Below are 12,725 nucleotides of genomic sequence, written 5' to 3'. Positions count from 1 at the left end.
GTCTGATGAAGTAAGACTTAAGAAAACAAATATTAGACTTTTGCAAAGTGAATCAGACGATAGTTTAAAATCTTTGTAAAAAAACAAAGTTTTTCAAACGCAAAGATCAAATTCAAATCCTAGGCTAGTTCAAATAGCAGAAGAGAAAATAATAAGAATAAGACACATGAAACTTATACTAGTTTGTCTCAACCATCGAGATTACGTCCAGTTCTTGGCAAATCACCAAGTTCTACTAACTTCAACAAGTTGCATGTATTTGCCACTATCACTTATGACTCTTTAACTCAAGCTTTACTCCAAGCTTGTTACAATCAATATTATTTGTCCTACCACACCACTGTTGGCTTTAACACAAATTAGAAGATTTATTGGTTTGATTGCACAATGGCTAACACTCTATTGTCTTACAAATGGATAAACAAATTCAACACTTGGTCTTCTCTCTCAAAATGCACAAAGTGTTTTGAGAGCTTTTCTAAACTTTACAAGAATTTACACAAAGAGTTTGTGATACAAAGAATTTGAATAATGAATGTTTTTGTTCCTTCTTCATGCCTTCAAAGCCTTTGGTATTTATAGGCCTCCTTCAATCAAGTATTTGTTATCTTTAAATCGGACATATTTTCTCTCTTAAGCTTGCGTATGAAGAATGTGGTCGTTGGGACATTAAATATGTGCATTAAATGCACACACTTCTTTATGTTGGGAAATCATTCTTTGTTGTTGGCGCGTTGAACACTACAGTAGGAAACCACTTCCTTTTGTGTCAGAACAAGTTTCTGCAGTAGAGCTCTTCTTTTGATGGCGATTGAAGAATTTCAAAACTTGATTTCATTTATTCTTCATAGGATTTGACAGATTCTAGGAGAATGTTTTTGCAAAATAGATCTCAAACACAAAATATTAAATAAAATCTTAAATGTCAACTCTAATGTTGTATCATATCATTATTACCATTTGAAACATCAAACTTAGACTTTGTGGAACATGCTTTGGTAGCACATATGACACAACTTTTAACCTTTTTATTTGTTTATATATAATCAAAATAATTGATGGTTCTTATTCGTCTTAAGACATAAATGCCTTTCGACCTAACACATAGCAACATCCAAACCCACCAATTTATCCTTATATGCCATAGACATTGTTGGAACAAGTCCTTCTTCCCTTGAGATTTTGACCTTAGTACTCTTGTCTTTGAGGTTGTTGACACTATGGCAGCGCCTCCCAAACCACTACTAGACCCCTCGAGTCCTTTAGAAACCCTAGAACTCCCACTCATGATCATGCATTCTTTTTTTTCCCTTGGTGTCTTATATAATTATCATGTTCATCATTTCTTTATATTCAATTGTTTGTTTATTGTGTATTATATACAAATTAAAATTTTCATGTTACTTTGATTTATTTTTGCTTAATATGTTCCTTAAATTATAAAAAGTACTATAAATTAAAATGTACATTTAATTTTATAATACAAATTTTTTACAATATATTTATATAATGGTGATAGTTGAGAGATATTGATTGATATGAGAAATGAGAGAGAAATAATTACTTTAAAATTGAATAATAATTATATTTTTAAATCAAACTTATTAATACAAAAGAATTTATTGATTTTTTAAAATATTTATGGTGTTAGTAGTTAATGCACTCATACTAAAAAATGGTGTGTGGATAACCGTTTTTATCATAATGTTTATATTTAACTTAATTTTGCCTATAAGAATATAATATTTATATTTATTTATCATTTACCATAACTAGTAGTGTATATACGTTAAGAATATGTGAGATACTTGCAATTATCTTCGGTTGCAATGGAGGGAGTCTTGCTTCCTGTGTGTCCTTCCCCTTCTTCTTCCTCTGCAGCTCCTAAACCCAGAATCCCCATTCCTCAACGCTCTTCTTTCCCTTCTTCACTACCAACCCATCTCTCCCTCCCCCAAAACGCAGCGTTTTCCCTTCGCACCTCTCTCCGCACTTCCACCTTCGCACTCGCGCCACACGAAACTCCCGTTCTGGACAAACCCGACAACAACAGTTCTTCTCCCTCTCTGCCCAAAATCGACAAGACCGGCCGCTTCTGCAGCCCCCGCGCCGCCAGAGAACTCGCTCTGTAAGTTTTTTTTTTTTTATCTGTCAATGTTAGTATATTAGTGGGAATTCAAAGTTCGAACCCACGAACTCTTCTCCCTTTAACCCTTAAACTCCCATCCACAATCACCAACATAACCTTATATTATAACTCCTATTTACACTGTAAGTATAAATCTCTCCGTTCCCCTCTTCACAGCAACATAAATTTATTAGACTTGTTACTCTGGTTTGTGACAAGAGTCCTTTGTGCAGGTCGATAATCTATGCAGCGTGCTTGGAGGGGATGGACCCGGTTCGGCTCTTCGAGAAACGGATGAATGCCCGACGAGGTAACGGTTCAGCTTTGGTGTGAATTGTGGTTACTGGTTGGTTAGTTTAGGCTTGTGTTGTGTTGAATTGGATGTGTTTGTTTCAGAAGCTGGGTATAAATTTAATGAGGAAAAGTTGTTGGAGTATAATCATATGAGTTTTGGAGGGTCGCCTGTTACTGTTGGATCGGATGAAGAAGCAAATGAGCTTCTGCGGCACATTGAAGAAGAGTCTGCCATTGGTAACAAAAAAATTATAGATCCAGAATTTCTCACTTTTTTCTTCTTTGTTTTATATAAAATAAGTTGGTGAAGATGCTTGGATTGTGTTAGAAAGTTCAATGTCTCTATTTTGCTTTTCTTTTTCTTTAACCTTTGCAACATTTTAAAAAAAGAAAGCATAAAATAAAATCAACTGGATTTGCCACTGCTTCATGATATTGTGTATGCATAATTGTTATGTATATACATATTTGTTATAATTTGTGAATGTATATACATATGTATGTCGAGTAGTCTTTTTATCACATTGTTGATTTGATGTCTCCTCTGCACGGCACACTTTTGTGACTTATAAATATGATCGGTCGACTTGATTTGCTGGTCATATTGCAGTTTAAGCAGTCATTGGAGATGAAAGTCAATTGTCTTTATTTTGTGTTTCTCTTGCTACCTAGGATTGAAAGTAAGCATAGGTAGATTTTTTTTTTGACTTTTTTGTGATCATTTAAGCTTATAAGTTGTAGCATTTGCAAATCAGTAAAGCATAGGAGTACAACATCAAAAATTTTAGTTTAGTAATCAACGGAACCAGAAATGTAAAATAAGTTTTACCTTGGTTGTCACTGCAACAAGGTTTTGCGTTCTGGTACTGTAAGTTAGCCTTGAAATGGTACTTATTTATGCTAATAGTATGTTAGACAAGAGTTTATGTTGTGATTAAATTGTAAAGCCCCTTTACAAGTAACATTATGGACACTTAAGCACCAAGTTTTTATTTTTATTTTTATTTTTTTATTATTAAATTGTTTCATATTTATGACATTTATTTGGAAGCTTTTAATTCAGGCACCTCGTATTATGGGTGAAAACTTTTACTGTTATGGTTAGGCATTGTAAAATAGGTACAGCCTTCCTTATTGTATTACATTCTTTCATATGACTGAAGTCTGTGTTGTCAGTGACAACACTCTGTCACATATACCCGGAGAAACTTGAATGGGTTGTAAAGCATTTATTATCTGTGCAATTTTCTGTTGTTGCTTTCGTCTCTTGAGTTTTATAATATGTTCTGCATGGCAGAAGCAGAAGTCCTCACAGCTCCTCCAAAGCTGGTATACAACACACTGATTTTGAGGTAAATGTAGACACTTTACATATAATTCATACTTCTAATTTATACTGATAGCTAGCTAAAGATTGTCATTTCATGCCCCCACCCCCTCCCAAACACATATATGATGCAAGACTGAGTGCTTTTGTGTGTGTGAAGGTTTGTGAGCAAAGATAATAAGCTAACACCATGCTTTATCTGCAGATTCACCAAGAAACTATTGGTTGCAGTCAGGGATACATGGGACAGTCATGTCCTGGTCATTAACAAAATCGTCCCACAAAATTGGAAGGTATGATAATTGATAAACAGAGTAGCTTGTAAAAGGGCAAATAGATAAAGTCAATGTTGAAACTTGTTTGGCCCCTGCTATATTTGTCATCCTTAGCAACAACCCTATAGTTGAATATAAAGGCAGAAAATTTCTATAAAAGTAGAGCAATGAGAAGAATAAAATATCTCATGCAAAAATAGTTAAACATAAGCTTACAAATTCAGAGAGACATGGCTTCCTTTTATGCTTCTTTTTTCATATGTCTCTCCCATCACCAATTTTTACACATAACGTATTTGTAATGTTGTGCTATTTTTGCTTTATTCTTCTTCCCTCCATTTTCTGGTTATATGATCTGTTTGTGTGCAGCAAAAGTTTTTGAAGAGATATCTGTTTGTATTTAATTTAAAAAGAAAAAAAGTATATAAACAAGTAAAAGTTGTGTAATACATAATTTGGAATTGTCTTTGGTTACATCTAAAATCTGCTGGTTTCCCATTACTGATATTATTAGGTATCAATGACCTGTTGATGTATAATGATAAACCTAGAATACTCTTCTAGGGCATATAATATAACACCCTGAAGAAAGGAAATCTTAATACTTTATATTATTATGCAAAAAAAAAAAATAGTTTATCAAAGTTTACACCGATGATCTATTTAACATAACTTTATTTCCTAATAAAATAACCCTACTGTATACTGGAGTAAGATAATCCAAAAGGGATAAAACCCCTAAATAAAAAATCATGAAACCTAATTTAAAAATTAAAATCTTAAAACAATTTATATCATTATCACCTTTATTGAGTGTTATAAAACTGTTGTGAGATTTCACATCAATTATGGAGGTGTTGAACTGTTAGTGTTGATCATGTTGGAAATAGTAATAATATTTACTATTTATTGTTGTATTGGAAGTATTGAAATTATTAAGCAGTCAATCTTGGAAACAACAAACAATAGGAGAGGAGTTAATGGAGCGTTGAAAATCTAAGATCATAGGAAATAATTTCATTCCTATTTCTTATTCTTGTGAAGATGTATATATTCTTTGCATATAAGTTCAGCTTGCTGAGTGCAAACTGCTCAAGCAATTCACTCGAATCTTCTCTATTATTTTCCCAGGCCATTTCTATTATAATCACAAGTCTTCCCTTAATAGCTTAAGCTTTTGAGAAAATTGGTTCTTGACATGAAAACGTTCTTGGGACTTTGCCGAATAGCTTAATCCTTTGGGAGAGTTTGATCTTCTTCATAGGGAAAATTACTGGTCAATGGCTGGGGTTTATTTATAGGAGATGTCATCTTTTTCTGTTCATACTCCATCCTTCCCCTGCTTCATTTAATATACAGAACATGAAATTCCTCCTATTGAAAGGCAAGTAAGCTGTTACCCTGGGCAGATTACTATTTTTTTGGATCCTAGATTATTATCATTTTCATTTGATCACTTAGTTTATTTGCTCATCGCTGCTAATTACTTCTCATTTGTACAACATCTTGACAAGTTAGATACATGAACTTAGAAACCTTGCACATCACCTGTTGCACAACCATTATTAAGTTTGGTGTATCTCAGTTTATCTGTCTTTCATTGCCAAGTTTTTCGTTAGCATAGCATTTTTTATTATTATTGGTTTGATAATCTTTTGATGATGTTTATTGTATCTACTTCTGTTTATGTATAATTTCAACTTTGCTTCTTTTTATTTGTATCCCTTCTGTGGTTTCAGAAGCAGATTTGTGCATTCATGTCTGGCTTTTAATAACTTATTTCTGTTTCATTCCTTGCACACATATTATACTAATTTTTAAAGATCCCTTTGTTTGCTAATGCTCATAGTAGTTTGCATCTTATCTATTGATAATTTCAGAATGAACCAGCTGGGAAGATTTTAGAGCTGTCTATTCTTCACTTGGCCATGTCGGAAATGGAAGTGCTAGAAACTAGACACCAAATCGTCATTAATGAGGTACATCTTAAGTTTATGTGATGAGATTATCACCAAAATATATTTAAAAGAAATATTTCAAAATGTTGTACTTTTAAATTTACCAAGATTTTGGCAGTGTTTTCTCTATAATTAAATAATTTTTTTTTTATTTTGTTTATGATAACATGCTTATTTTTAAATCTTAATTCTCTCTTGTAATTTAAACTTTCTATTTTATCTTTAGATTAATTTTATATATCATACTAGTGTTATATATCCATGTCATGTCTTGTTATGTTTAGAATTTTATCATATTCATGTGTCCATGTTGTATCAAAAATGTTTATCTTGTATGGTATAGTTTTCACACAAACACCAAAAATAACTCAATGTATATTATTGTTTTGAAGGCAGTAGATCTTGCTAAACGGTTTTGTGATGGAGCAGCCCCTCGCATCATTAATGGCTGTCTCCGCACATTTTTCCGAGAACTGGAGCTTGAAGCATCGAATAACCGGGTTTAGTTGAGCTCCATGTACATTGGCAGATTGTCTACACGTTGTAGTCCTCGGGTCGTTGAAAAGGTTGACATGCATTTCAGGAAATATCACCAATGGTGGTTTGATAATTTGCATATTGACCTGCAGGCAAGGCCTGAGTTAGGAATCGTGTTGTTTGAAACTGGTAGATAGTTATCATGCCATTTTGTTTTTACAGCAGTTATGACATTGCAATATTGTAATCGTGTATATGTATGTTATATTTTATGTATTTTACCTCGTGGGATTTGTAATAAATTTTGTTTAAGTTAAAGAACTTTTGAAATATAATTTAATTAAGTACTTTTGAAACATGGTACAATTAAAATGTGTTATTTCACACTCTTTCTGTTTCTCAGCAAACAGCACCTCACACAATACACTCACTTTATGTTCATCCATTCACACATACTATTGTTTTATCTTTAGTTTCACTCTTATTTTGTTTGTGATTTTATTCATTTGCTTATGGAAGCTCCATGGTTGTTACTCTTTCTGCCAACTACTGTTTCGTTTGCTCTACTTGTTCACTCCTCATTTTGGTTTGCTTTTTTTTTTTTTTTTTTCTGATGGTCTGTGTTTAGATCAGTTGAGGCCTCTTATTTTTCAGTGCTTGTTGAGCTTAACATGATTTTTATTTTTGTTTGCTTTTACCCTTTGTCAAATTGATGGACTAATGCAATACATAGGGGCCATAGGCTGATGTATCCGTGGATCAGGCTCTAAACTTAGTGTCTTTTTCTTATTTTCTTTTGCGTTACACTAGGTCTATGCCTTCTCATCTAAACAGACAATAAAGTGAAAGAGTTATGTCTGGTTGATGGTTTAACCAAGTTAAATATATGGGCATGGTACATCTGTCTTTTTTTTTTTTAATACTTATAGCCTAATACATCCATCCTTATATTCCTTACTCTTTGTGCATCGCTATTTAATTAAATTGAAATGAGACTATTGTGTGAACAACAATTTATAGTTAAATTAAAATTGACAGTGTTGTAATTAAATTATTAAGAAGCTAAATAAATATAATTCTGTACAAAAAATCATTGACAAAAAAAGTAATTTTGTCTTCTCAATCTTTTTTTTTCATTTATTCTATTTTATTGTTTACTTCTAGGATTTGTAATGAAGTTATGCACGAAAATAAAAAAATTTCATCTTCTATAAAACTTTAAAAAAAAAACATTCATGTAGCAAACCACACTCAAAAGTCATCATTCAATTCAATTTAACTGGAGAAATCCAAGGTGTCAAGACTCTATGGACATTTCTTCATCAGTCATTCAATTTAACTTGAGAAATCCAAGGTGTCAAGACTCTATGGACATTTCTTCATCGCATTGCTTGGATTCCAACCTTGTCACAAAATAGTGAGTTGAAAATGGCCTGTTCAAACTTGAGCATGACTCACAGGATAAAAACAAAAGTTGTTTTAAAAAGAAAGAAAGGCATAGATATAGACAGCAATTGACTTCTTTTTTTTATTCCTTTATAATGTTTTAGTCCTGCAATAAACTTAGTAGCAAAGTTCTAGTTGAAGTTCTAAAGCGTGGTTAATCGTTAAGAAAAGCATGCATGTCGAAAAAATGCATGAAGGGTGACGAGAGTTATGGGTTAGAACAAAAACACCAAGCATCTTGAGGGATCCTTTGCAAATTCCAAGTAACCTATTACAAGACCACAATTTAATTTTTTTTTGTTCTAACCCATAACTCTCATCACCTTCATACATTTTTCGGCATGCATGCTATCCTAAAATACCTTTAATGGACTTGTTCAAGACACCTAAACAAGATTTTGTCCAATATGGATTTGAACCTAAGCTAAAGATAGAATAATAGTAGGGGGTTTCTTAGGAGGGTGTAATTCAAGGGTTTCGTGGGTTCAAAGGTTGTAATCCTCACACAAAAGGATTTGCAATATAAGAAGAGAGAGTGATGGTATGAATCTCTTAACTTTCTATGTATCCCACCCTATCCAATATATCTTCTCTTGCTATGTGCTGTACTCCATCATCATTGTTTCCTTAGCTTTTAGCATCATATTCCAACCCCAAAAATATATGTTTAGATATTGTGTTACATCTTGGTGCTTTCACTAAGAGTCGAACTCAAGGCAATAGAAAAAAAATTAAGTATGTGAATTAGTGTTGTCGATTTGTAATTAAAACATGAGTAGCACAACAAAACATAAGCACCATCCTTGCTTGAGAATCTGCATAATGTAACATCATGTTACGTTATATACCACCTATATTAATTCATTTATCTTAATCAGTAAAAATATGATTTTTTTTGTGTTGTCTTGACTTATAAAATACAAAATTTAGAAATGGGATAAGAAAACTTAATGTCACTTTTGGTCCATTATATTTTACAGTTGTTTTCATTAAGTTTTAAAAGTTTTATTCTAGTCCTTTATGTTTTTAAAATCTATCATTTTGATCCTTTTTTAAAATTTAAAAGTTAATAGAACACTAATCTTTGTAATAAAATATTGAAAAATGATCAAAATAATACATTTGGAAAACATAAAGGTCCCTTTTTGGATTGTGAAACCCTTGTGTCGCTCCCGACGAACCACCAACCACTTCCGCCACCACTCTCTCCCAATGAATCTCTTTTGCAAAAGGTAACATCTCTTCTTGAGAACCATGGCCGTCGAATCTATATTTGAAGGTGTCAACTGCATCTTTTGTGGAATCTTCTTGTTCATGGCAAATCCGGTGTTAAAACAACTAGATGTGGTGTCAAAACTCACTCGATCAAGTTCCAAAAATGAGGTTGGTTAATTGTTAATTTTACTGCAAATTTGAGATAGTGTTATTATGGTAATACATGAGTATGATTTTGAAAATTTTCCTGTTAAATTTCACCCTCACCTTTATTTTAGATTATGAAAAAGTTTTTTGAATGACAACACTTTATAATCTTTACATTGTCAATAAGTACAGTGGATTGATATTATAAGGTATGATTGTCTGTATTCTCTATTGCTCATTAATTCAAACTTCAAATTATTTTCTGTTGGGTTTCTAAAAAGTTTATTTTATTTGCCACTAAAATTGATGGCCAAAAGCATTGATGTTATTACTATTTCTTTCTTGGTAATTGATGAGCTAAAATTCTTGCATTGTTGAAGTAGCCATGTAGATTTTTTTCGCTTTACTCTCCAAATTTGTGATTTGACTTTTAGGTTAGAAGAGTAATCTCTATGGTAACTGTGAAATTTGGATATAGAGGATGTTGAACTACACTTCCAAAATCAAATTTCTCGATGAAGGATGCATTGGTCGATGCAAATTTTGGTTGTGTATTATGTGATTTTTTATTACATGGATATTGATTAGACTAAAGCTACACGTGCTTGGGATATGAAAGTATGATTATATAACATGTTTGAAATCATATGGTTCATAATTGAGTTATGAATTTGAATCAGTGGAGCTTGCAACTTTGTAATTTTCATGCTTGTTATTCTTATTTGAATCTATCCTGGAAGTATACCTATGATATACATGATTTTAATTGAGTGCCAATAGATTAAATTAAGTTGGAGATGTCTAGAATGTGATAAGATGCTTGTGTGCCTAATGCATAATCGCTTAAATTGTGTGAGCGGTGGGTTTAAATTATGACGCATGTAACTTGTGAATTCTATGTCAAGTAATCTAACTTGAACCTATTATGTATACTGTTAAGTGCATTCTTGAGTAAATACTCAATAGAAATCATAAAGGTGAAAATGGAAGACTTATACTTGATGGAATTGTTGAATCTTGCTTGTGTAGGTACCTTGTCTTTGACATTACTATGTAACATGCACAATTGAATTGGCATTGACCATTTTATAATTGAATAGTTTGGTGTCTTAACTTTTAAACTTAATTGACCTCACCTCAGTTGCATTTTCCTATAATTTATATCAATATTTTCTTACATACATGTCATAAGAATTTGGTGGACAACTTGTGTTTTGATTGGATTTTCATGCTAATGTAACCTTGGTTCTGTAGATGATAGACCCTAATTTTGTTTTGACATTTTAAATAGAACCTAAGTGTAGGTTATCTAAGTCCTTAGTCCTATGTATTCATGCTCTATGCAAGGTTATCTAATTCCTAAGTCCTATATTTCAAACCTGGTAACTTAACCAGATTAAGGGTAAATGGATCTAAATTTGAATGATGCATGTAGAGAATATATGAGTAGCAAGAGCCTCATGATTTAATGAATCGTGGATTAATTGGTGAATATAATTGTAAACTATGCGTAAAAAGAGATGTTGCAGAATGCCTTGGCTTGGATCCTTCCTTAACCACCCTAATCCCACTTTATCATGGTGAATATAACCTCATCTTTTTTTTTTTTTTGTTTGCTGGTTATCATAGAGGACCAATACCTCCCCCCCAACCCCTCCCTCCTCCCACCATTAGAGAAATCAAACCCAAAATTACATCAACAAGAATGATGGTTAGTGTTATCAATACAATTAATCAAAGTAACCCCTCTCACATATACCACACATGTATTTATTTATCTAATTTTTTCATTTTTCTAATTATTCTTTGTTATTAATTATATTATTATATGGAATTAGGGGGTGGAGAAGGTGCATTTGGGGTGAAAGATCTCAATGAAAATGATAATATTAGAAAGAACAAAGAAGAAAACAAGTAACCACCATGGCTTTTTATGTTTTTTATATGCCTTTTTTTTGTTCTTTTTTGTGTATTTCTGTGTGCTTATACTTAACCCTTGAGTAGTTGTTCATCCCCTAAAAAAAATTTATCTTGCAGCAATAAAATAGAAAACAACTTTCCTATTTCAGCTAACAAATATGTTAGATTTGTCAGTTTCGTACATTAAGGACATGTAACAAGAAGTTAAGATATTAGAGAAGTATAAATCTTCTCATAACTTCCGAAGAAAATAAACATATTAAACTCCACTAAATTCATATTTTCTAACTAAATTTCTTTCACATAATACGGATACTCTCATATTTTAAGGCAAAGTACAAATGTACACTTGTACAAGTAATGACAAGCATTACACTAGAATTGGCATTTACATGTCGATTGCAAAAGGATGGAAGATTTTTTAGTGTAAATTTAGCAATTGTAATTATATAAAATAATGTTGATATTTATCTCATGTGAGTTTAGGTCAAGGTGGATATATTTTTTCACTTTTTTTTTTCATTTTCTTTTCTCCTTATTTTATTTTTCATCATAGTTTGAATTAAGGGTCAATTGTAACCCTTCATTTTTACTTATAAGAAGTTTCGTTGGGTTCCAGAGTTATTAGACACAAACTTCAATACAACGTTTAATACTGAATTTTATATGGAGATTGATTTTGATACTATAAATTCAAAGTTAATACACTTGAATTGTTAAGGGAATAATGTTAGATAAAGGAATTTGACGAAAATGGGTTTTGAGTTAACCATTTACGAATCCAAAGGTAACCAGATATTTTGTATCTATAATAATTGTAATTGAAAAATAACTATTACGAACCTTCAAACATAGTAAGGAAAGTCTTTTTTAGTCTTTTTTAACCGTAACAAGGTAAAGTTTTCATGTAGTGCAGAAATGTATTTTTAACAAAATGACAAACTAAATTAACCTTGTATTCGTTTGTCATTATTAAGTTGATGTAAAATGCATTTTTGTGTTTTGGAAACACTAGTAATTATTGGATGACATGCCCTTAATAATGGACTTGACCTACTATTGTTTACTTTTAAAAGGTTAAGACAAACAATAGTAATGTTAGTATGTCATTGGAGGAATCTTGTTAGAAAAAAGGAATTTGACGAAAATAGATTTAGAGTTAACCATTTATGAATCTAAAGTTAATTGTATATTTTGTATATGTGATAAACTTGTAAAATTTATTACTAAGTTAATTTTAATTGACCAATAACAATGATGAACATTCAAACACAATAATAAAACCATTTTTTAATCATTGATAGCAATGAAGTCAATTTTCTATGTGATACAATAATAATTGTGATTAACAAAATGTCAAACTCAATTAACATTCTATTTGTATTGCACTAACTAGTTAGTGTTATGAACTTTGAAAAATAAAATTAAAGTATTTTTTATAGCTTGTGTGACAGCAATGGAGTCAATTTTCCACGTAACAGAATAATAATTGTCATTAACTAAATGACAAACTCAATTAACCTTGTATTCATATGATT

The 12,725-nt window shown here is 31.6% G+C and overlaps 1 protein-coding gene and 1 long non-coding RNA gene across 5 annotated transcripts; both read left to right on the top strand.

Moving 5' to 3' along the window:
* Positions 1-1,782: 1,782 nt before the first annotated feature.
* LOC100806548 (uncharacterized) lies at positions 1,783-6,777 on the top strand. Of its 3 annotated transcripts, none has more exons than XM_003529401.5 (7): positions 1,783-2,128; positions 2,362-2,438; positions 2,525-2,659; positions 3,720-3,774; positions 3,955-4,042; positions 5,905-6,003; positions 6,375-6,777. In XM_003529401.5, the coding sequence occupies exons 1-7, from the start codon at positions 1,830-1,832 to the stop codon at positions 6,486-6,488; spliced, it is 867 nt and encodes a 288-aa protein (XP_003529449.1). In that variant the 5' UTR covers positions 1,783-1,829; the 3' UTR covers positions 6,489-6,777. The 3 variants fall into 3 exon arrangements, with proteins under 3 accessions (XP_003529449.1, XP_006583946.1, XP_006583947.1); XM_006583883.4 differs by having other exon boundaries at positions 1,793-2,128; positions 2,528-2,659; XM_006583884.4 differs by having other exon boundaries at positions 1,794-2,128; positions 3,726-3,774.
* Positions 6,778-8,834: 2,057 nt separating this feature from the next.
* Positions 8,835-11,340, top strand: LOC106799489 (uncharacterized). Of its 2 annotated transcripts, none has more exons than XR_005892384.1 (2): positions 8,835-9,288; positions 11,106-11,340. It is a non-coding gene; the product is annotated as an uncharacterized lncRNA (long non-coding RNA). The 2 variants fall into 2 exon arrangements; XR_001389261.2 differs by lacking the exon at positions 11,106-11,340 and adding an exon at positions 9,702-10,940.
* The last annotated feature ends 1,385 nt before the right edge of the window (positions 11,341-12,725 follow it).

Source organism: Glycine max, chromosome 7, assembly GCF_000004515.6.
Source record: "Glycine max cultivar Williams 82 chromosome 7, Glycine_max_v4.0, whole genome shotgun sequence".
Taxonomy (NCBI): domain Eukaryota; kingdom Viridiplantae; phylum Streptophyta; class Magnoliopsida; order Fabales; family Fabaceae; genus Glycine; species Glycine max.
This window is presented reverse-complemented; position numbering and strand designations above follow the sequence as displayed.